Raw genomic sequence first — 24340 nt, forward strand, 5'->3', positions numbered from 1 at the left:
GTTTTGGACTGTTGGTCGAATAAAAGTAAGACATCAACTTGCGCTATGTGAGATTGTAACGGCAAAGAAGAAATCAGTTTGTCAATTGAGAGCAGCTCACAACCATGGGTGGCCCAAAAACACACGTGTGAAAAGTGCTTCTAAATAAGTACAAGTGCTGCTTTTCATTTGTGAGTGTTGTCTCCAAGGTCTCCAAAGCCAAGCATCAAAAGCAAACCTCCAAACTTCTGTTGCCACCGCATACGATTACAACCGCCAACATAGCTGCATACCAGCGTTTTAATCCCACTAAGCTGTCAGAATGCACTTCCCCTCTTCTTTCCACCCTCTCATCCAAAGGAAAAAAAAAAAAACTCTGAACATCCCGTCTGCTGTTCCTGTGTCAGAGGAGAAGCTAAGTGTGTTCCAAGTGTCAGGAGGATTTCCGTAATTCGGAGACGGACGCGGCCCAGGAAATGAATTAAAACTTCCAGGTGGCCGCTAGTCATCTGGTTGATATATTAGGAACACACATTGGTCAGCAAGGGCATGCCGCACACACACACACACACACACAGGATGACTGACAGATAATACACAACCGCGTCAACGTGAACTCTCCCCTCTGGGTGTCTTGGCAACCACAAGTCACAACAATCTCCTCCTCTGATCTGATTATAGACTTAATGTGAGCTAATGTGCACGATGGAGTGTGTGAGCAAACAACTGCCTGCCTGACTGACTGATCGTATACCTGGGATGTGTTTGGCCCAGCCGATGTTGACCACCAGCTCTCTGTCGGCCAGGTCACACAGTGTGGTCAGAGCCTTGATGTCGCTCTCGGGTACAGTGGGGTCCGGCATGGCGAAGATGCCCTCTGGCTCGGCCACCAGCAGCAGAGACACCACCTTGTTTTCTACCACGCCGCCAACAATGACTGAGGGAGATGGAGAGAGTAACATTCGATTTTTATTATCATAACCACCTTTATTTAATCATTATATATAATATAAACAGACAACAAAATTGTGCATCCCTTTAAAAAAAAAGGTGAAAATGGGGCTGTTTTTCTTAGCTCATGAAACGTTGAAGTTCTGGAGAAACATGGTTTTCACAGGACAGTAATGTAGTTCAGTACAATCATTCAAAGCATCCCACGTCTCACTTCAAAAACTACAGTTGGCATTGATTAATGCCAACTCATTAGCAAATACGAGCTATAAAAAATGATTAAGTGTTATGACAGACAACCTCACAGAGAGCATAATTTGACTGCTCTGAACTCGCAGACACAGATAAAACATCTCATATCTATAATAAAGGAATCCATTAACACAGACTGACTGCTCAACAATTATGTACTATAGTCGTGTTCATAATGCAAAACCACGCAAGCTTTTGTTTTGTACACTTACATGTTTTTTTCTGAGGCAAGGCATTCTGTGGGTGCAGATACGGGCTGTTCTCAGCATCTATTCTCCTCTTGTACTTCTGTCTGCCGCCTCGAACCCGGTCCAGACGCACACCTGCACAAACACAAACACCAGGATATTAATGATGCATTTGGTGTAACAGTCACACTCTAAATATACGTACCCAGGTGTCCACAGTAATTGGTCTTTCAAATACTATAAAACATTGTTTCTTGTTGGATTTAATGATTTAAAAAGGCATATAGATTGTGAGATCACAGAGAGTAAAATTATGGTACATTTGTTGAAATAAAGGTGAAATAATAATGTTAATTTGTTTGGAGGGTCTGTGGATTTTGGAAATAAAGTAATCTAATTAAGTGAGTAGATGAGTATTTATAATACAAGGAGCATAATTCATCATATTTCATAGAAAACAGCGTTGATTAAAGGAGCAATGTCTGCACAGTGACTCCAAACAACACACTTATTTCAATAGACAACATTTCAATCCCACTTGGATCTTCAGTCAGTGTCCAGATGTTACTTTTTTTCATCCATATTGATGACAATGACAACAGTTCAAATCACAGATTGTATAAAATCATAGACTGTATACAGTATAAGAAGGATGTAGTCACGGTGACGTCACTCATTGCTTTGTGGACTGCCATTTTGAAGCCTTGAATTTGCCGATTTGGCCGTAGCCATGTTGTTTTTTTGCAACCAGAAGTGACACGAGAGGATGGAGCTAAGCACAACCGACATTAGATAATACAATAAGACATTTTCAGGTGACCAAAAAGGTTATAATTAACTTTCATGAACTGAAAACACACTATGAAAGGGTTAAAGTTCTACGACGAAAACACGGACAACTCCCAGACCGGACAACGCCGTGATAGAGACCTGTCAATCACAAGGTAGCCACGCCCTAAAGCATACCTGCTTCATCATCTATTTGACTCTAAATGGGACCATAATTTACTAAATGAACATCATGCTGTATTGAAGAAGACTTGAAACTAGTGATTGAGACCATAAACTCATGTTTACAATGTTTACTGAGGTAATAAATCAAGTGAGAAGTAGGCTCATTTTCTCAGACTTCTATACAATTTGACTAATTTTTGCAACCAGAGGAGTCGCCCCCTGTTGGCTATTAGTTTATGGAACTTCAGCATTGGCTTTGCTTTTCAGAGCGGAGGCTGTAAACAGTTCTGCTGTAACTCGCTGTTGGTGCTAGCCTCAAGAGGCCATTTCAAAGAACCGCAGTTTTTGGCATTGCGTTGGCTTCATATCTCAGCACCGGACGTTGCCGCTTGGTTCAAACAGGTAATCAGTTATCAGAAAGAGGCTTCATATTGAACCCGATCAACCATCAGGATGTCTCTGCTCCCATCATGTCTCAACGATCCCAAGGAGACATGAACGGAACATGTCTAACGCCGGCACAGCAGCATGCATCCTGTAACGCGACACCCAAGAACTTCAGAGCAGCCGATGACAACTGCTCATCTTAACGAGCATTGTGGCGGCCAAGTCACCACGGCGACGGGACATAAGAGTGTGTGTGTGTGTGCATACAGGGGGTAACAGTCAGTGCTGAGAGTAACAGTCACCAGGTGTATCTCTAAAGAAAGTGTGAACGTGACTCAGGGAGCCTTCGGTAGTGGTGTTGGGTTACCTGATCTACACAGAGGCCATACTGACCCTGAATAGATCCATAATGGCACTCTGAGGATATTATTTGCCCACTTGACACCTCACGCTGACACTTCGTCCCTTTGGTCCGGCTGCCTCCTCTACTTATTCTTACTAATGCACATATATTTATGGCGAGCATGCATGAACATCTACATTAAATGTCCTTTTAATCAGGCATGTAAAATGTGTTGTAGGGTTGAAAGGTTCTCCGTTTTTTTGCATCATTGGTTTGTAATGCTATTTTGTGTTATTTCATAGTCAACCCATTACCATAACAACAATTTTATAGAAGCTCTGCTTTATTAGTTAATGTACCATGAACAGAGATAGGTTAGATGGAGAGAGGGGGCCACTCATAATAAAGCGATGGTATGAAAATGTGGACCGTGACCTTTGCTGTATGCTAAGATGTTGTATGACTGTTTACTTCCACATACTGTATAAAGATGGACAATTTTGACAGATAGATGCATGCAAATCCCTACCGACCCACCTTCTTAATCTATTACAGTACTAGCAAGCCTATATTTATCATACATGAATTTGTGTATTTGAGGTTTTCTCTTCTTACTGGTTTGAAGTGGGCTCAATTGGAAAAAGGTGATATCATGTAGTTCCATGCACCAATCAGGGTTCAACAATATTTTAATAAAAATCTGAAGACAGTTTTGGGGTTGTTTGCTAATGTTTCCAGACCACAGTCAATCAAATCAGATCAAACCACGCCCACACAGACATGATGATTTGGTTTTTTTGCGCACTAAACCCTGAATAAATAATAAATACCTCCGAATTCTTAAGAAATACTTATTTTATTGTTATTATATTGTGAATCTGTTACCAAGCCTAATTTACTACAATAGATTTCAATAAATAATAATACTTCTATGGCTGTTCCTACGCTCCAGAAAAAGACATTTTGACCCAAAGTCCTGAAGGGGTTTTGGATGAAATTATAACTACTGAGCTCAGATGTCAACAGATCCATCCCCGTGACAACTGACCAAGATGTATACGATGTATTATGGTTGAGAGCTCCACAAAAAGCTAGTAAGTCAACCTTGAGTTGGAATTGTTTTGTCAAAATAAATAAATAGTTTGAATCCCATTTAATTTAATTTATAGCTCACAACCAATTACCAGAATTTTTAATTACGTAATTAATCCAGATAAACATATAATTTGTAAGCCAGCCCAAGACAGCAATTGTCATGCACTGATGTGTTTTAAAAATATCTTAAGACTTATTGTGACAACTTATCATGATATAGATTTAAGGTCATATCGTTGAGCCCTACTTCCTACATTTGGGTATCACATTTGGTAAAATGGGTAAAATGTGTAACATTTGAGTTAGAAAGAAGTGAATATGTTGTAATCAAGAAGATGAGTGGGGAATTAAAGAAACAATCGGTTGGGTAAACTGAACTTAATGCCCCCTGACCCCTTGGTGATGTCATGAGGGGCAAATAGTAAGTGTGGATTATCCTGGGCACTTGGCAGATGGCACCCTGAGGTGTGAGATGATGGATGAGGGCGCTTACTTGTGCTCGTGCATCAGATTTAACACAAACTGCTGACAAACACTTGATTAAATCAAACGACTTTGGTCATGTTGGAAAAGTGTGTTTTATACGGGTACATTTGTGTGTGTGTTCAGATCTGACAGTTATTCAAACACACACATCAGAGCTAAGTGTAACTCTTCACAGTGGAATGTGCTGACAACCAAAAGGCCGAGAATAGCTTTGGTGGATAACAGACACACACACACCTCCTCCCTGTTCTTCTGTACAGCCCATCAGAGTTCGATAAACACGGACTACTCAGACATTGATCTATTTTTTGCCCGCTTTCATCACTCAGCCTTCTTTTTGAGGGTGTCTGGATCTTCACGTGGGAGGCTTTACAGGTTCCCAAAACGCACAGCGGGTTCAAGAACGCGGACATCTAGTAGACTGATCCAGGTTGCTGTGTTCTTTGGCGGCGCTGTCTCCCCCCCCTGCCTCCATCACTGCTGCCACCACCAGCATGTGTTCAGTACAAACAATCCCGCGCTTCTCAAATATTGTGACAAACGCACGCAACGCCACGGTGGCGTTACATTCCCCGCACGCTGCTTCTCAAATGAAACAGGATTTGGAAAGTTGGCTGTGAGGCACGCAGCACGTTCTGTTCTGATGCTTATTCTGAGAATACAGATTAACAAAGCACGATTAACACACCTGAGACTAAATGACTTCAAGCAGCAGGAAGCGGGGATGAGACGGAGGTATTACTGCGCCGCTGACCATATCTCTTAGGAGCGTAAACCATTAAAATACAGCATCACACAATTACATCTGCATGATAAACTGTATTTTGAAAATATTGCGTACATTTTGCCAACATGCATGTTTTTACTGCCCTTAGAAGCGACAGCAACTGTAGTATTGAGCACTAAACAGGGCTTAATCAAATCCTGCCCGGGGTCTATATGTCTTTTAGCCGTGTATTTAATACGGCTCTGACTCTCCCCATTAAACCTCACAGCTCCTCTGTCTCAGCCTTTACTGCGGCCTCTCCGGGGAAGAGGGGCATTACGAGACACGATGAAGCGCGTTACGAGGGCGCTTACGACGGGAGTTACGAGGGGCAGTTCGCATTTCACGGAGGTCCAGGAATCCCACAAGGCATCTGGAGGAATTTACGAGGGGGGAGGGAAAGAAAAAGGGGGTGGCGAGAGGAGAGGAGGGGGGTTTGAGGGGCGGATTGGGACGTTGTTGATGCCCCTACCCTATTAAAAGCAGCTAATTTAGAAAAATGGCAGACATACTCGCTCACAAAAACACAGAGGTGTGCGCATAAATGTGAGTGCAGGCCTGACGTGTTTAAATATACACAAACTGATACCCGTGTAAGGATGCTATAATTCCGTGTATCCATAACTCACACACACACATTTAGGAACACAGCAGCAATAAACGGATGCTGCTGCTGTGTGTTTGGAGATGAGTAGGTGGGATTAGAGGATTGTTCCAGTTTATTACAACTGGGACCTTATTTTCATAGTTTGGGCCACCATTTCTATCGGTTATGATATCATTATACTTCTGATAGTAATTGCTGAGATCGAGGAATATGGCGACATCGCTACAACAAAGTCTGACAGCGCAAAAAAAAAAGAGCATTCAGATGATCACGCAGGTTGTAAACGAGCCACATTCTCACTTTATTTGGAGGTAAATTTTACCTCCAAATAAAATGACACTCACTGTGCAAAGCTATGACACATTTTGCTTTGTAATCGATTCATTTCAAGTGCAACTTTAAGAACTTTGACCCACAAATTCAGGCAGCTAGCGAGCGAGAGAGTCCAAGATGGAGGAAGTTAACGTATCTTGGCATGTCGTGCCTTCCAATTTAACTTAACCTCCTCTATCGGAGTATAAACTGCACCACAATAGAAGCACAGTTTACAGACAAGTTATAGGACAGGAGCCAAATGAAGCCAAAACATCTCGATTGCCCCCTGGTGGCTGGCTGCAGTATAGCTCATAAGCCCCGCCCCCTCCATGTTAGCTGATAGGACATGTATGGGACAAATAATTTTTTCCCAAAGATGGTTTCTGTCATTTTAGGTAGTTATCACACTGATGTACATTCAAGTGTTCATTTTTCTGAAGTTTTTTTCAAATTCGGTTTTAATTAGTTATTTGATGCTATAAAAAGGGGGTGAGGTCACTACTGTGCAGACTCGGGCTCCAAATGTCTTCAAATGGCAGCTCTCGTATCTGGGATAGTTTGGCTTCATCCTCGTAGAGTGGGAGGAAGTGGAGACGCTTCGTCCATCTATATATAGTCTATTTTTAATAAACTGTGTGAACTTATTGTCCCGTTAGCGACCGAGCCAACAAGCTGCTGACTGACAATTACCAAGCAGAAAGCATGCTTTTTCCTCTCTTCTTCCCTCTTATCAATAACTCTTTGATGAATAAAATGGTATAAATACATTTAATATCCCTCCGTCCTAAAATTGTAGCCACCACACATACACACACACACAGAAACACACACACATTTTATCTGCTCTCCCCTCTTTCTATCATCTCCTGACCCTACACAGCATGCAGCAAGTGGCCGGTACAGTAGGAGGTCGCTAATGTTTTCCTTTTTGAGTCACTTCTAAATCTGGACAACAATATGTCACCAGACAGGCACACAGTCAGCCTGAAGGAGCACCTGACCGCTGTCACAGACTCTCTGTGTGGCATGTATGCATGTCACCACTCTTAGTCCATATATTTGAGCATATGTTATGACGTTTTGCATCGTATGAAATTAGCTGTACAAAAGATGTTGGAATGTGAAAGAATGCTAAAATTACTTGGTTTATTTTATATTTATTCCACCTTAATTTAGTCTGTGCATGGGTATAAATACACTATAGTATAGGCACCATTGTGTCTATAATTTAGATTTAGAAATTTTAAAAAAACGTTATTGTCCAGCACAAAGCAGTAGACTGGGTTAGGTAGGTTACTTGTCCCATTCTCATTAAATTCCCCACTTGTAAAATCTCAAACTTTTTACATTTTAATTTTTTGTAAAGTTTCGTCCCAAGAGCCCTTAGCAACGACTCGCTCCATTATCTCACTAACTGCTGCAGTGCTGCACTCACACACTTACACACACACACTGGCAGATTTCCAGAAGCTATTTCGGAGGAACACTGGTGAAGCAAAGACTGACACAATTGAACAGTTAGTAGCCCTCTCCTCCCTCTCAAAGACACGGCTACGCATTGTTCAGACCTGTGTTTACTGCACATACACAGACCTACACACACACACACACATCACAGCTGGCACGAAGGGCCTGAAGTTTAACTGTCAAAGGTTTTAGGTTTCACTGGAGTCTACAGAACTACGGTACTTGCCGTCGCCAGTTTATCAGGTAAGACATTTAGTGAATCTCAGCTGGTAATCAGGGTATTGTTTCCAGGAATGCACAACATAGAAATTGCCGTCAGGACTTGTGTTAGCCTTCGCTCTCCGGGTGCTTTTTCTCTGTCTCAACTGAGGTTTGAACTTCTGCCAAGAAGACTACCAACCGATCAATCCCAGGAAAAGCAACTCAATCAATGTTTTGACCCGAGTCTGAAAGTGATTTTTGGTGTATAGCTGACCTTCTCTCAACATGCCCACAGACAGACATTTCACGAATCGACAGGCCTGGCAGGATTTCCTCCTTCTCTTGGTGATTTCACATTCATTGGACGCTGGGCAGCTGTAGTCGATGTTACCTGTAGGAGAAGATAGGAAGATTTAAAGTCGCAATGAAGCAATAATTCAACATTCATTCTAACAATTTTCTCATATTGAGATTCACAGTTCAGTCAAAAGTTCAATTTCATTGAAAGTGTCACAGCACAAAATCTTAAAGGGGTAGTCCAGCGATTTAGTGTTGTACTGTCATAAAGTTGTAGGACTCACAAGAGACAGGTTAAAAAAAGAATGGTCATTATTGAAGCAGTAGATGCAGAGATATCCTGAATTTTAGTCCTTTGTGTGGGTCATACCCCCAAAACACAGAATCCTACACTTCCCATAATGCAACAGGAAAGAGCATTTCATTAGACAGTCCCTGCCTGGTAAATACTCCCACCTTTTAAACTCCACATCTCCAGTTTTTGTGCCTCAGACTTTCTGTTAAGAAATTTGTAATCTCAAGCGGAAACTGAGATGAACCTGATGACATCACTATGACATCATCATCGTTACTTTCTCAGACTTGACACAGCTCCCTCCAAGCTACAGAGGACATTATATATAACTGTTTTCGTAGGCTGTGAAGAACTCCTTGTGACGAGTAAACTGATCTCCATGTATGAAATCAGTGGACTGCACCTTTAAATTATTGAGAATAAACATCATATCCAACATCATATAGTTATAAAAACACAAAAAAAACACATCATTCAAAAAAGGGGAGTCATTTTTACTATGACATTTGGCTTTCAAAATCAGTGCAATCGCATACAAAATCACATGTTTCCAACACCTAATTGGGAGTAATAGCAACGGCAGCCAAAAATGCGCGTTAAGCCCGATGATGGCGTTCAGCCAGTTGCAGGCGCTCTCAGCTGCCACCCTCTATCAGAAACAGGAAGTATCTGATGAGCCAGACATCAGATCTCCCCGGTTGATCTAACAGCCGTTCATCCCGTTTGCCCTTTGAACCCATCTACGGTCGCCAACTTCTAGAGGCCTAAACACATCGCAGACTGCCGGGTCCTTGGACCTGGGCCGCGAGCCCACAGAGCACAGGACAATCCCTTTAAAACACCCACACCGCAAGCCGCTGCCTCTCGCCACTAACGGCTTTCAGGGGTGAAGCGCACACATTCAGCGCCGTATGTTATGCGAAGCTTTAAAGCCCAAACTCAAACATGTTGACTATATACACGACGCCGCTGCAAGTTTAACCGCATATCAGCTGTTTGCAAACAGGTCTTTATTTAAAGCCTTTCTGCAGGAGGCGGAAGCTGTGAGCTAACTGATCGGGGTTTGTTTATGCCAAAACAAACGACTGCATCTGCACCATGTTGCTAGTAAAACAGGTTTATATGGTGCCAGGAAGGCATTATCGGCCATGCATAATAAACTCTGTTACTAAGTATAAAACTGAGCGGGAAACTTGTGACTAAATGTGTGTTTTGTGTGAGTGTGTGTGTTACCTCTCTCTCTCGCTCTCTTACCCTGGATGGTCCTCTTGAAGAAGGCCTTGCAGGCTTCACAGGAGGCCACGCCGTAGTGGTAGCCCGAGGCAACGTCACCGCACACCAGGCACACACGCTTGGCCACCGAGCCCAGCATGAATTCACACTTCACTTGGCTTTCTTCCTCCACAAACCTCCTGGGTAGACGTGGAGAGGAAGGGATGAAGTGAAGGGGACAAATTAAGAGGAATGTGCTCAGATAGTTCCATTTAAACAAAAAATAAATAAAGGATAATGCATACACCAACCGATTTGCTCCTCCATTGTTGGCCAACGGCGCTGTGTGACAATAGAGGCTTGGCGAGTCCAGCCCATTGCTGTGGTTGTGAAGGCCTTTGATCAAGGGTCCGTAGCTGGAGTTTGTGTCCGAGGAAGAGCTCCCGGGACTGGGCTGGGCCGGGCTGACGTCGCCCTGAGAGCTGGGGCTGGGGCTGGAGGGCTCACGCTTTATTGTGGAGGGACAGGTGGGGTCCAAGCCCCTCACTGACATCCTGCCCAGATGACTGGAGAAAAGAGAGGAGACATTTTATTACATGTAATCGGATATGCATCTTATTGTAATCCATATTCATGATGGTTTCCGGTCAGCTTTATATAATGAGTCACCTTGGTATTGTCATAAATATTAATGACTGGCTAGTTTTATTGAGTCAGGCATCATTTACACAGAGAGTAATAATGTAATAAGCAGCTTTGAAAAAAAGGCATTAATCTTTGAGTTCATATAGTGTATGTATTTTCAAACATACAGAGCAGAAAGCTCATATTTCTTTCAACTACACCCTTTTTTCCCCCTTCATCAGTCTCCCGATGCGTCAACGGCCTACGGCTCTCCATCTCCACGCCCCTGCATTCATGCATCCATCCATTCCCAGTCTTATCTAAACCAGCCGTTTGTGATTTCCCACATATGCAAAAGCTGTTGTCCATTACACTGCTTTGTTTTTAAAGATGGAGATTGCTTAAGCAAACGTATGGAAATAGCCAAACCAGCAATCATCCGCTTCTTCATCGCCAAAACACGGTCGCCTTTCTGTCTCTATAGTCTCTTTGTGTGTCTCTCAGTTACTCATCATACTCGACCTGTCAGTTAACAAGTTGTTGCAACAGCTACAAGCTTTTTTTTACTGTTAGAAATGTTAGAAAATGTGGAGAAATTAAAATAATCCATTGATTTGACATGAACAAATGCTTTGTAATGCAATAAGTGAGATATAATATTAACACTAGTTCATTGTTTGTGTATTGTGCATGGACAGTCAACCACAAAACCACTAAAAAGGACACTAAAGAATGGTTTCAAGAACAACACACTTTGCTCTTTCGGTTTAATATATATTTAAATATGACAACAATACAGACTTGTGTAGATATTTCTGAAGTACTTTCTATGAATACTTCCACTATAACTGCTTGGAATAAACCTTCCTCTGCCTGCATGTTAAAGTGTGCATCATTACTTTATTATTGGATCGAAATGTGACCACAACAGACTCTCTGTCACCACGACGAGGAGAAAAAAGCATCTGAAACCAGCTGAGGTGAACACTAGGCTCACAGGCATGTGATCTGCACTATCTCACACACACACACACACACACACACACACACACACACACACACACACACACACACACACACACACACACACACACACACATAGTGGCGTCAGGCGTTCATGTGTGCATGTAAAAATAAAAAGCATAGACAGGCTCCCACTTCTCTACACACACTTAAGATCCATGTGATCAGGAACATGTTCAAGCTCCCTGCACACACACACACACACACATACTTACATACAGTACACACTTACAGACACAGTTTAAAGCAAGTGTCTTCATAAACACCCCGACACGTACTGGCATGCAACTGTTAGTCGCCAGGCCAACTTTAGAAAGACACCCTGCTGTCCCACACTCTGTCGCACACTTCCACATGCAGAGAAACACACGCACACACACAGTACTCACACAGCCGTACGTCTCTCTCCCACTCTAATCTCATGGCTTGGTGAGGTGGATGGCCAAGCCAGTCTGTTTCCTGTCATGTAAATCAGTGCTCGCTTGGCCACAAGTCATTTGGTAGGTAAAAAGACTGGCCGCTTTTAACCACCTCCAGAGTAAACCATGGGCACGCGCTATTGACCCCTCTACAAACCCACAATTACAGACACATAGACGCACAGTACGAGTAAACTGCTCTATAGTAGACTTCTCTATAAGAAAACCAAGCAACTATAGCAACGTAATTATAGCATCTGTTGTCAGAAGTGGGGCTATCATCAATTTATATATTCATCACTTATGGGCAGTGCAACAATTGACATATTTTCCCCTTATAAAAGGTGTTATGGTGAACATTAGGGCTGTGTCTTGGCAAGAATTTGGCAATACAATACTTATCATGATACAGGGATTACGGTTCAATATATTGCGATAAATTGCGATACCGTAAGCAAAGTGATATATTGTGATTTTTAAATAAATCTAATTTCAGGAAAACTGTCGGAGTAAAAAATAGTTGTTTTTTATGCAATCAGAACAGTGCATTTGAATGTATCACAGACTCTGTAACATCCACCACCATATCACAAAAGATAATATCGCAATATTCAAGTGTATCGATATTTTCTTACACCCCTAGATAACATGCTAGCAAACATTTGCCTACACAGCAGACACAGAGCAACATCAGCATTTAGTCGTGGTTCAGGTCATCTGACGAATGTAAGTCCAATGTTCAGTCTGCTTTTAGCTCTGTTTTGGTCTCCACCAACTCCTGAAAGAAATACCTCTTTAGCTGCCAAATGATGCGCTGCGTCAACTATAGCTGTACGGCTGGAAAAGACCTCAATGAGAGCGGTGAGAGTGAATCAAAACCTTAACGTTGTGGACCGTAAAACCAAAACAATTAGCCTAAGGACGCTAACAAGCTCTAGGCTTCGTCCGAAATCGCATACTATGTACTACATACTCGATAGCTGTATGGTACAACACACTTTTGTGTAAATAAACAGTAGTATGCATCTTTTTGGGCGCACTGAGCAGTAATTTACTTCGTCACTTCCTGAGAGCCTCCTTGCCGGTTGGAGACGTGTAACCATGGTAACCCGTGCCAACCTCATGTGACCAAAACGGCGGTTTGTGAGAATCAGAATCTGAATTCATTTAAAATATATATTACGCCGAGCAAAGTGACATTTTTACACATAAATTGAAGCGTTATTGAAGTTACAGAGCTGTCCGTCAACGTTTGTTATGAAAGTTGTTGTCACTACCGCATTGCATTGTGGGATATTCATGCAGTATTTGCATACTATTGGTTTTAGCGTACTAAATAGCATGTTAGTATCGGATTAGTTAGTATGGACGCAACCCTGGAGGGTTGGGGCAAGCGATATTAGGAATCCTACTAGAGCGAAGGCATGACGTCCTACTCTTCCTCTGATTGGTACTAGCCAATCAGAGGCAGAGTTGGGCGGACCATGCCTTTGCTATAGCAGGATTCGTAATTTAGCTGGGGGGAACTGTGGTGATAATTCGCTGAGGGTTTTTCCACATTACACTGAGTTGTTTGATCCATTGTTGATAATAAAAGATTAATTTGTGCAGCCAAATAAATATTATTTTAACATCAGGGCTGAAATTCAGGTATCATATCAGTGCTAGTATTGAAACATTCCCAACAATACCCGGCTCTAGACTCAAGCCCCCAAATTTGAACTCAATAACCAATGAACAAGTCATTTTAACTCCCCCCCCTCCTCCCTCACCCGTTGCCATCTCTCACCTCTCCAATCCACTTTGAAGACTATAAAAACAGTACAGAGAAGAGATTTCAGTTTGCTTTTAAAGTGACTCACTGGTTTACTTATTGGCTATCCATCATAGGCGTCCATATTGCTTTGTCAAGCCTCTGACAGATACAGAGTGAGATATACTTTGTGCTCTCCCATTATAATGCATCACAGGGAGGAGGAAGAGGAGGAGGAGGAGGAGGAGAGGTGTGTGTTGGGGGGGGTGTTGGTGTTTTGCTTCCATAATGAAATGGCATTAGAGTGGGGTGATCAGATGTGATGTAATATTCACTCTGACAGATTACTAATCTACAACTCCACATAAAAGCCCATCAAAAGGCGGTTGGTGCAGCTCCTACAGCGGCATGCAGCGGGGATAAATCAGTGTGTGTGTGTGTGTGTGTGTGTGTGTGTGTGTGTGTGTGTGTGTGTGTGTGTGTGTGTGTGTGTGTGTGTGTGTGTGTGTGTGTGTGTGTGTGTGTCAATGGCTATTCACAGTTATCGTACCTTGCCCCTTTGTGCCCCCAGAATCCAAAACAACTCTAATTGCACCTTGGCAACAAAGGCCAAGAAATTCAGCGTGAAACGACAAGGAGACAGAAAGAGAGAAGAAGAAGAGAGGCGGGGAGGAAATTACAAGAGAGTCAGACAGATAGAGGGAGTGTGAAAAAAAGGCCGGGAAGGGACAGAAAGAAAGGGGGCAGTCCTGTGGCTCATTAACCTGGGGGGGTGTTGAAAAGAAAAGAGAGAAGGCAACACTCACTTTCAAATGAGCTGCGTCATAATGCAGACAATGACCCTGGCGGATGGAGGAGGGAGAGTGAGAAGACAAACAGGGAGGGAAGTGACCAAGAAGAGATAAAGAAAATGTACGGGCCTTGGGGAAGTGGAAATAAAATGCAAGGCGACAGTGATTCTCCCTAAAAAAAAACTTTTAGCCCTAACCCTAACCCTGAGGACAGTTATATAGGTCAGTGGGGTCTCAGTAGTGTTTTTTTTTTTTTTTACTAATGAGCCATAGGAGATGAGCAGGGATCAGTGGCACCCCGAGCCAGCAGTAAGAGCCTTAGTCAGGCTTTGGACGAAGCTGTTAGCAGGGAGCCTGTGGCGGGAGCTTTAGACCCACAGGCTCTGGAAACCATGGATCGCGTGCCATACAGGGGATCATCTGCGGCCATCGCTGCCTTTTTCTCCCGTTCTTTATCTGGTTGCTTCTGTCACCGGCGATCAGCCGTCCTGTACATCTGCTCATCTTCTGCCTCACTTGTCTTTTTGGGTCTCCAATTCTCTTCTCTGCTATAGGGGAACTTTCAATCCCCCCCAAAAAAAGGCTTGATGAGATATTTTTCTCAGAGTGATTGTGCCACAGCTGATAAAAGCGCAGCAGTGATGATAATGAACATGATTTCTTCTTTTTTTATGATTACAGAAAAGAAAGGCAATCAAAAAGCTGTGCCGGGGCAATCAGACAGCTGCTTTTGCAAGGTTTTCGCTTGCTTCGTGCACGTCGGGAAGATTTTCAACCAGCCTTTGGACGACCCAGGCTGTTCTCGAACTGATCTTTCACGCTACCACCTCACTATCAACAAACAAACAGGCTGAACAATGTCAACTGTAAGCAATGCAAACAAACCTCCACACCATGCAGGGAAATGATCCTCTAAACTTCCCCCAAAACACAGAGAAAGAAACTTTATATTTGAATGCTTATCTATGTTAATCTTTTCCTATTACACCTTAATAAAGGCAATAAAAGATAATTCAGCAACTATTTTGATCATTGATTAATAGTTTAAGATCATTCTCTACTTCCATACACTGAATTGGGAGGATTTTCTTTGGGTTTTGACTGTTGGTTAGACGAAACAAGCAATTTTAAAAGGTGCTATTGATAACATTCAGCGACTAGATGTTGCATTCTCCCTCCCCCTTTCCATTGCATTTCCCCTAGATGTGGGAACCGAACGTCAAATATCTTCCACAGAGATAATGAAAACAATCATTTTGGACCCGTCAACATTTTTTTAAAAATTTTTTGCACCTTTCTAAAAGCTCTGTGGATGTTTTTTTGTTTTTTTTAATTATTCATCTACATGAAAATGTTATCAATATAACATTTAAGACGTCATCTTGGGCTTCAGGAAAGCATGATGAGTATTATTTACTATTTTATAGACCACACGATTTATTGATTAATCGAGAAAATGTATCATCCGATAAAATGCTACAAGAACTAATAAGGACTTCACTGCAGGCCTAAAACATATGTGCATTCTTTTAAAAAGACACAATGAAACTGTAAATTGTAACGAGTGGATGAGCAAATATTGTAAAAGTAGAAGTCAACAGTTTTTCCGTAAACGTTGGAGGTAATAGTGATGATGCAAAGCAGTTGAATTGTATGCTGCAAATACTTTGACCCCCTTGTGTTATCCTTTCTCACACTCAAAATGGAGTGTGATGGACTCACGGTTCTCACGCTCCAAACTCTCTCATAGTAATAGTAATACGTTTTATTTAAAGCGTTCAGATGCGTTATGAATGAAACCGACTCTAAAGTATTCAAATCGACTTGAAAATCAAAAGCATACAGCACAAGCAGACACTTTTGAGTCATACACACACACACACACATACAATGTCTCACAAATCAGACATCTGAAAGACTTGTATCTCAGTCAACACATCATAAGGAAGCAGTCATTTAACTTTCACACTCAGTTCAGTTTGCTCCACCTGTGCCTCACTCATAGAGTACACACGTCATGCTCAGTACAGTCATTGTGCAGGGTGAATGTACTTACTCTGTGTCAGAGTGGTAGGTGAAACACTCTGGGAGGTAGAGGTCGACTAAATCCATGTGCACTCTGTCACCATGCTCTGAAGACGAGAAAAATAGAAGTCTGTTTCTGTCTGCCCTCACCTCTTTAGATTTGATAAACTGGATCTCTCACTGACTGCACTGTTGGTCACTTTCTCTTTACTCTGCCTCCAAATGTGTCTCCATCTACTGCCCTGTCCTCTGTGGTATCACACCCTCAGCTCCTCTCATTGTCCCTGCGTCTGTCCTCTTCCTGTCACTCACACTTCTCACCGCTGGCTGCCTTTGAAGGTCCTCACTGTTGTGACTAGCTGGCTGCGTGTGACAAGTAAAGGGTCTCCAAGCGAAGCTGGCCCTCATGAACACTCAGCCACACCATTTGAATGGCCTTCCCCCAGCACAGTGGGCTGGCAGCTGATTGGCTGTCCTCTGAGCCAATGAGAGGCAGCCTCTCACTGGGGCAGGTGGATGTGACACCAGAGGATGTTTGAGGTTTTAGTTCTTAGAAAGTGTGGAAGGTGAATTCTGACATTAATAAGCAGCAGATTTTGTTTTTAATAGACTGGTTGAGAAAAAAGGGAAAAATAATTGCCTGTATCTATTTAACATTTGCTCATACGTATACTGCCCAAAACACATATACATCTATACACAGTTGTATGATCTTAATCAATTAATCTAATGCTCAGTTGCTTAGCAGATTAATAGATCCACATAAATTCTATCCAGTTTAATGATCAATTATAGGCATTTATCAAGTAAAAAAAATCGGATTAATTGTGAAAATAGGCTGCTATTTTCTGTTTTATATTATTATAAATTGAATATATTTGGGTTTTGTACTGTTGGTTGGATAAAACAAGCATTACCGTGAGCATTTTTCACTATAAATATAATCAAATATAATCAAGAAATGAATCAATAACTGAGAGATATGTGGCAAAGTAGGGAGACTACTTGTTGATGTGGATAGATCTTGAAGTAAAGCACACATCATCACACAATACTCGCACACACAGCACACATACCCACTCTTTATGTGTCTGAGAGTGAATTGGTTGCTTGTAAATTAGACTAGATCATGGTGCAGATTAATGTAGGAATATATATATATATATATATATATATATATATATTTGATTTGTGTGTTTCTTTTTGTATTATATTTTTATTTTACTATTAATTTGTATATATTTTTTATATTATTATTATTTTGCATATAGGAGTCATTTGATTTATTGACCAAAATGTGACAATGTTTATGCAAAAATTCAATAAAATACTAATTACAAAAAGGAATGAATCAATAATGAATCATTAGGTGTAGCATTTCTAACATCTGTAGAAAGAGGTTTGATAAAATAGTCAAACAGCCAAATAATGTCAAAATGATGGATATAATGAGCTGAATAACTTCCTCCAAAATCTACACTTTTAAATTCAATGCCACGGCCAAAATAAAACCTGCATCTTCCACCCCCAGATATGAATGAGTTTATGGACATCCGATCCTTAACTGACTTACTGGTGTTACAGTACTTTTATCTGATCTAATCAGCTATGGCGATGTGCCTAATTTGATGCTTTTCGCCTTTTCGCTGACATCACACACGTGCACCCAAAATGAGAGGCAAGGTAAGTAGTGCTTGGCATGGACAAAGGGTTAGCAGGTGCAGCAAGATGTACTGTATAGTGTGATCGACAGAAACACAGGAGCTTTTCACAGCTGCACTTTCCTATGTCAAAATTCACATTTTCCTTGCTTGCCTTATATTTAACAAGATTTGATCTGATGGGAATCCGGTAAATAAGATAATATATTTAATAACAACAACAATAAAACAGCAATTCAGCTAATCAGTCCACAAATGAATATCATTTTTCCAAATGAGAGTAAAGTTACAGTAAGTAGCCCGTGGTTAGATGAGACTAATGCAACCTGTTGTCACTACGTCCTAATCCACTTAAAAAGACAAACCTGTGTGACCTATTGGAGTCTATGTCAACTAAAATCCCTCTTTATGCAGAAGGTGTGTTTGGCTGTGTGGCGATACACACATATACGCTGCTCAGCCTTGTTGAAGAGGTTAGGGGTCAAATTCATATCATGATGGTGCACCCTGAGGTCCCAACACAGGCTCCACTCAGGGTGGATGCTTGCCATGGAGCATTGAATAAATGATTGGTATGAATGAATGATATTCTTTCTTTACACATTGTTCCAGCTGTTTCTGAATGGATATATGCTTGGTACAGCAATGCAGTATACTTGTCTACAAGCACAGGAACATATTTCACGATTCAAGACCAGCAAATCCCATCTGAGTTTTCAAAATATCAAAACATCTGGTAGAAAGTCAAATTTTGTGAATTAACTTCCTCACTTAATATAAAAAAAAACTTGCTGAAAATGTGTGTCTTTTAACAGACAGTGATGGAAGAATAAGCCAAAACATTCCCCACATGATTACAGTTTGAAATAGCATCAAAATTGCACAGATGTCAAAGGGAGTTTGGTGCACGTAAACCTCAGAATTTCTGCTCTTTTCATGTCAGTCTCAGCCTGTCTCTTTCCGTCTGGTCGACCTGACGTTGCGCTCGTGCTCCGAGCTGACCCCCGCCTAACCAACCTCCACAGGAATGAAATCACCTGCGCTAATCTGTTGCTCAGATAAAGGGCCAGACAGCAGACTGCATGGAGTGGGCCTTATCTCATTACGCACCACATGAAACGGACTCGCCAACAGAAACACGGCAGCCGCTACACACAGACACGCAGCAGCACGTGTTAAGCAAACATACGAACGCAGGCACATGCAAACACAAAGGAGTGTATGGAAACCAATAAAAAGATAAAGAGAGCGTGATTTCTAATGGTACATAATTTTATCTCAGCCATAAAATACAAAAAGCCAGACACTGAGTGTTACTATCGTATCAAATCTTCTAAAGTTAATGTGTCACATAAAAAATTATCTACACCGAGAAATTATCTTTTATAAACCATTTAGGAAATTGAATGTTGACGTTAAAGCGAAGTGGCTCTTATCGCTCGGTGGCATTTAGTTTGGCAGCTGCCGTCAATGGATTCTTTATTTGCTCAAACAAAGCTGAGGAGTGTTTTCACGTATTCAGGCTGAAATCAAAACTTGAGATTAATCATTTTATCAATGGTTGATATTTTGCTTGGCACCGGCTGAGTGGTCTTGAGACGCACCACAACAATAGCGAGGCACACTTGAGTGAAGCCAGAGTGGCGTCGAGCGAACCACTTGAAGCACCTGAGTAGTTTATTTTTTCTGATAATCTACTCATTAGTGTGTACCACTGTACAAGATCGTTTTGTTTCACTTTACAGTGGCTATATGCGTCAAAGGTTGATGTCATTTCAGGTAATGTACTAAATCAAAAGGTTACAGACTGAAAAGAAGTAATCAAACTTAATCGGTTGATTGAATGGTTATCAACAAAGAGGTTCAGAATAAATTCAGATTGCAAATAATGATTACGAAGTCAAATAAGCTATCAAGCAGCGTGGCTTTAGGAATGGCATTGTAGGTCTGTCGGCTGGTTGGTCCACCATTTCGGTTTCCAGGATGAATTGTAATAACTTTGGTGATCCCTTAAATTTTCATCTGGCGCCATCATTATGTCAAGATTTTAATGTCCAGTACTTTGGTTTGTGACTAAATAGCCACTGCTCTACTTTGTGTTTAGTGCTAATTAGCAAATGTTTTAGTACATACTGCAGCTGCCCTTACAAAGTACGTACTGTTGCATGTGGTATGCGTACAATTGGGACATTCTACTTCGTCATAACATTGCGCCTTGAACTTTGACCCTCCGCTGCGCAGAGGATTGTGGGTCGGAAATTAGCCAGAAAAGTATGCTGGCTTGCATACTGTGAAATGTGACCAGATGTAGTAGGACATCCTGGTATTTTTGGCATACTGCGTTTAACATACTATGTATTGGGACTTACTAAATCTTTTTCTGGCAAACTAAATAGTACAGTAGTGTGGGTATTGGAAAACAGAGATGGTTAACATTAGGCTACCTGATAACATCAGCATGTTAGCGTTGTCATTGCGAGTATGTTAGTGTTTACGTCAAAGCACAGCTGTGCAAAGCTGCTGTCATGGTGGTAGACTTGTAGTCTTGTTTTATTTGATTGGTTTCTGATTAAAAATGCCTCTCACAAGTTCCCAAAATCCAAAGTAACATCTTCAGTTTGCTTGTTTTGTCCAAATTACAGTCCAAAACTCAATTGTGTTCCATTTAAAACGATATGAAGCAGAGAGAAGCAGCGTATCCTCACATCTGAGAAGCTTTTTCTTCCCTGTTTGCTTTCGTAAGTGCAGCTTTATTATTGCTGTTGATATATTTTCTGTCGATCGACTAATCAATTAAGTGTCTAATTCAGATTGCACAATACATTTTGGGGGATTTTTTTATAGACCGATAAACATTCCATGCCAATATACCAGCAAATGTTATATAGATATATTGGTATATGTCGGTCAATAAGTAAAAAGAAATTGCTGGGCAGAAATGCCAAAGATATGTTGAAGATAATTTAGAAACAGTGTCTCCATTACATAGTCTAACTTGTCTACCAGAGAGCACTGACAAGTTTATTTTGAAAGCGTAAATACCGTTATTGAAATATCAATAACGGTATTTGCCTCAAAAATCAACCATCAGTCGGACTATAAATGAGTTTTAGAGTTACTGAAACCAACTGAAACCTCCTGCTGGATGTAAATGTATTAAGTTAAAAAAATAAATAATAAAAAGGCACGAAAAGGCAGCTTGTACAGTTCAGATGAAATAAAAACCTAAGGGACTTATAAAAAACATGTCAACAAAAATGACAAAAACCACAGAAGACGAACGACAAGTAAACTGAGCGAAGAGGACAACAATATGAACCAAAACTAAATCCAGAAATAACAGGAAACGGAAACAAGCTCGGTGCGGCAAATGAAATTGAATACGCATGGCTGCAGTTAAACATCAGAAATATTTTTACACCACTGAGGCCGAAACCGACGACAGGAGCTCGATAGCTGCTCCGGAGGGACGCCGCCTGTAACGGAGCGCCCAGCTGCCAGCTATTGACCCCCACCCCACACCAGATGCATCTCTAGAAGAAAAGCAAAAAGTACGAGTGCAGCAGACGCCCTTTGCACATGTGTGTTCAGGCCCTTTCTCCTCATCCCTAAAACTCACGGCAAACCCAAAAATCTCAGCCTCCGGGGACAGCTGTCGGATTGACTTCCAAAACTGGACAGTCACTCAGCAACTCCAACCCCCACCACACACACACATTAGCATCAGATCTAGTGAGGGTAATCTGCTTAGTTTATGCCTGACTCACAGTCATCCATCAATTACTGAGACAGAGGGAAAGACTATTGACACTGTGTGCAAACACCATTGTCTCGCTGCAGCGGCACAGCACCTCTCAGACACTTAAATGGTTTACAAAAGGAGTGAGGGGAAGTAAAAAAGGAAGAACGAGAAAAAGGAAGTTAAGCTGAAGAATATGAGAGAAATAGAAATATGATATAGAAATGTAAGAGCTTTGTTCTGCATGCAGGCTGTACAGTTTTTAAATAGATGGATGGGAGGGAAATGATACATAAAATGATGGATTGAGTGACAGATTGGAATAGGATCAGTTTCATCGTATTGATCCGGAGCGCACTGTACAGGGATCAGAGGTCACATGCACACACACACACACACCAGAAACCTTAGAAAGCCTCCGGGAGAAGCTTAAAGCAACGTAACCATAGAAATGTCACTTAGAGCTGCTGAGACCTGCTGCCGCTAGATCCTCGGAGGGTCAATGGTCTTTAAATGGTTTTCACTTATCTGGACATCCTGCGGGTCCCACTGGGGAGGAAGTGAGTCAGTGCTGGGACACATATATGCACAGGAAGGCACTCGGGCAGGCAGGATTTCATTAGGGCTAATTTGGGATCATTTGATGAATATTCGAGAGTAAATGCTCAGAGAAACAGGCTCTTACAGCTGGTTTACATGCCCTAATAACTTGGCTGGACTGCCCCCTAGTGGACAGATTTCTTTGACATTCACAGCAGCTTTTTACAGTGTGCAGCATCCTGCCTTTGACTGACCACAGGCTTGATAAGGGCTGATTATTTAAAAGCATTGTTAAGGACTCTAATGGAGCTGTAATGTGGCTGACGTTTACCCTGATTACGGAGTCAAGTACATTTCATTGTTTCCGCCCCGTCCAGTCATCGTGTCATGTTGTTTTCTGGCAGGTGCCCATCTGGAGGTTCTTAGGGGCGATTATGTAACCAAGCCTATCCTAACAACATTATGTGGATTACTGCAGCAAGGCCCCTTCATATTCTCAACAAACTGTATGGGATTAACTGGTCAGCCTCTGGTCTCAAACTCATTAACTTTAACTTGTAACGGAGTGGTTTTACGTTGTAGTATTGGTACGTTTACGTGAGTAAATGATGTGAATACTTTTAAAATTAAATTGACTTGAGCAGATGTAGTTCATACTAGGGCTGTGAATCGATTCAAATATTTAAGCGCGATTAATCGCATGATTGTCCATAGTTAATCAGGATTAACTTCAAATTAATAACACATTTTTTTATCTGTTCAAAATGTACCTTAAAGGGAGATTTGTCAAGTATTTAATACTCTTATCGACATGGGAGCGAACAAATATGCTTGATTTATGCAAATGTATGTGTATATTTATTATTGGAAATCATTTAACAACACAAAACAATGACACATATTGTCCAGAAACCCTCACAGGTACTGCATTTAGCATAAACAAATATGCTCAAATCATAACATGGCAAACTGCAGCCCAACAGGCAACAACAGCTGTCAGTGTGTCAGTGTGCTGACTTGACTATGACTTGCCCCAAAACTGCATGTGATTATCATAAAGTGGGCATGTCTGTCAAGGGGAGACTCGTGGGTACCCATAGAACCCATTTTCATTCACATATCTTGAGGTCAGAGGTCAAGGGGAGACTTTGAAAATGGCCATGCCAGTTTTGCCTCGCCAAAATTTAGCTTAAGTTTGGAGCGTTATTTAACCTCTTCCCCGACAAGCTGGCACGATGGTTGGTAGCAATGGACTCCTTAGGTTTACTAGTTTCATAAGATGCCACTATCTTCACTCTAGCTTTAAAATTGAGCCCAGTACAACCTAAACATCACAAGTTGCGTTAAAGAAATTAGTGGAATTCAAATGAATTTGCGTTATCGCGTTAACTCTGACAGCCCGAGTTCATGCACATCCTACACACCTGGTTCCCAGACCCGTCTCAGGTGAGGAGCCGCCGGTGCGGGCCCAACACACACACATCAAATCCTGAGAGTCAGCACCACACACACACACACCTACTGCTGATGTCAGGAACTATTATACACACTTCCACATAACCACACACACACACACAAAAAACAGCACGCCGTCTCATCTATCTCATCATATCACTTTTATCTCCACAGGTGGCAAATTTAGCCCTCTGGCTCGCTGTCAGCATGTCTACAATAAACAAATCAACGCAGACGTACACAAAGAGCCATCCTGTCATGCTGGTTTTAAAAAAAAAAAAAAAAAAAAAAAAAAAGTCTACCACAGCTTTACGTATTCGCCTTCTGGCTTTTCTTTCCATCTCCCCCGTCCATCTAGAGCCACCCCCTCTGACGTGGCCTAACACATCCTGTCAGCGGCTCCACAGGTGAGCCGGTCTGAGCATCACGACACCGTCTCGCACCACGTCTAGTCTATCTCTCTCTGACTCCATCACCTCCTTCTTTCTAATCCCTCACACAGTGTCGCCATACCT

The 24340-nt window shown here is 41.7% G+C and overlaps 2 protein-coding genes across 10 annotated transcripts in view; both read right to left on the reverse strand.

The window, feature by feature from the left end:
- itsn2a (intersectin 2a) overlaps positions 1-24340 on the reverse strand; it is a 347088-nt gene that overhangs the window by 224010 nt on the left and 98738 nt on the right. The gene's annotated exons all lie outside the window — the stretch shown is intronic.
- LOC141755680 (estrogen-related receptor gamma-like) overlaps positions 1-24340 on the reverse strand; it is a 31921-nt gene that overhangs the window by 6661 nt on the left and 920 nt on the right. Inside the window, exons 1-6 of one of the 3 annotated variants that reach the window (XM_074614766.1) lie at positions 16462-16802; positions 10107-10361; positions 9838-9995; positions 8266-8382; positions 1395-1505; positions 734-916 (exon numbers count right to left, since the gene is read on the reverse strand). In XM_074614766.1, the coding sequence (XP_074470867.1) occupies positions 734-916; positions 1395-1505; positions 8266-8382; positions 9838-9995; positions 10107-10361; positions 16462-16517 (880 nt within the window). In that variant the 5' untranslated portion in view covers positions 16518-16802. Of the gene's footprint in view, positions 1-733; positions 917-1394; positions 1506-8265; positions 8383-9816; positions 9996-10106; positions 10362-16461; positions 16803-24340 lie in introns of those variants that run through there. The other 2 variants (XM_074614765.1, XM_074614767.1) reach the window with 2 other exon arrangements.

Source organism: Sebastes fasciatus, chromosome 18 (genome assembly GCF_043250625.1).
Source record: "Sebastes fasciatus isolate fSebFas1 chromosome 18, fSebFas1.pri, whole genome shotgun sequence".
Taxonomy (NCBI): Eukaryota; Metazoa; Chordata; class Actinopteri; order Perciformes; family Sebastidae; genus Sebastes; species Sebastes fasciatus.